The following is a 1,410-nucleotide window of genomic DNA, read 5'->3' as shown; positions in this document are numbered from 1 at the left end:
AAGGCGGATTTTCTTCGTGTTTAAAGAGAAGAAAAATGTCCCCGTGTCTGTAGAGATGATTTGCAGTTCAGCCCGGCTGAAGCTGAGCGAATGAGACTATGGGCTGTGCCTCCGCCAAGCATGTTGCCACTGTTCAAAATGAAGAGGAAGCCCAGAAAGGGAAAAACTACCAGAACGGAGATGTGTTTGGCGGTGAGTGCCCTTGAACTTCAGTCTTGACCTGTTGATCCAGGCCTTTCACTTTTGAGGGAGTGAATCCTTGTAGTGTTATCATGTTAAACCATTTGGGGGTGTTGGGGAAGGGCTGAGATGTGAGAGAAATCAATGCAGATTTCATACATTGGACAATTTTCATTATAACTTATACATAGGGGGCTTCGAGGAGGACCATGGGGGTTTTATGCCAAAGCTAGCATTTAAATCAAGTTTTCAATAGGACATAAATAGGTGTATGGGACAGCATCCACGGGGTGTTCTGGCAGAACTATAAGCCTGAAAACAGGTCCAAAAGTGAAGAGAGTGAGGATTAATAAATGAGAGAGTGAAGCATTTGGGGGGGGGGGGTTGTTAATAGAGTTATTCTTTATGTGAATGATAACATTTCTGAGTCACAAATACAAATACAATGAATCGAATAATCATTTTTAGCCTTTCTATGATGTCTCAAGGTGATTGTCGAATATCTAGTGAGAAGGTCACAAACTGCCAACTTATGGCCACATCTGGCCTGCAAATACAGGGTGCCCCTCAAAAATGTATACACATGCTTTGAATAATTATAAAGACAGTGTTTATTAAAATAGATTTCAACTTCATAATTGAGCTGTGAGCTGGTAAAGTGTGTGGATGGCAGAGTGGGTAGCATTTCCCCTGCATTAGGCTGTCACCTCCAGTGACCACGAAGCCTCCCTGGTGGTCAGTTCACTCACTGCCCATGGACTTTGCCTGCCCGGCCACTTCTAGACTTTTGAGTTCACCTGACCTTAAGCTTGTTCCTTGGAAGATCAAGTATCGCTCTGATGAAGTATTGTCTGTGTGTTAGTACAAAATTCCAGTTAGTACAAGGCAGCTGCAGCAGTTTTTATTGAGTTACTTGATCAGTAATACACACTAGTTGGCATTTACATGGCACTTGTATTCATAAAAGTACCTCTTGATCTCATGTTTGATCAAGAACCTCATTGAAATAATGTTTCCATGCAATCAGCTGAAGTTGCACTACACAGTCATTGTCACACAATTCTACTGCCTTTAGAGCCTCTAGGCTTTGATCCAGGGTAATGGCTGGTTCAGTCCCTTGGTGACGAGTTGGGAATGTTATGGAAGGCCCAATGCTCTGCTTGTGGTGGACGGGTATACATGGGGAGGAGGACTTTGTTTCTTTAAGAAGAAGTACTAGCCCGGCCAGTT

General features: G+C 43.2%; 1 protein-coding gene across 1 annotated transcript in view; it reads left to right on the top strand.

Moving 5' to 3' along the window:
• LOC102754013 (chromosome unknown open reading frame, human C1orf21) overlaps positions 1–1,410 on the top strand; it is a 116,976-nt gene that overhangs the window by 36 nt on the left and 115,530 nt on the right. The window contains exon 1 of the mRNA XM_006772953.2: positions 1–192. This exon is cut by the window's left edge and continues 36 nt beyond it. Coding sequence (XP_006773016.1) covers positions 99–192 — 94 coding nt within the window. The 5' untranslated portion in view covers positions 1–98. The remainder of the gene's footprint in view (positions 193–1,410) is intronic.

This window comes from Myotis davidii, unplaced genomic scaffold, assembly GCF_000327345.1.
Source record: "Myotis davidii unplaced genomic scaffold, ASM32734v1 scaffold362, whole genome shotgun sequence".
NCBI lineage: Eukaryota > Metazoa > Chordata > Mammalia > Chiroptera > Vespertilionidae > Myotis > Myotis davidii.
This window is presented reverse-complemented; position numbering and strand designations above follow the sequence as displayed.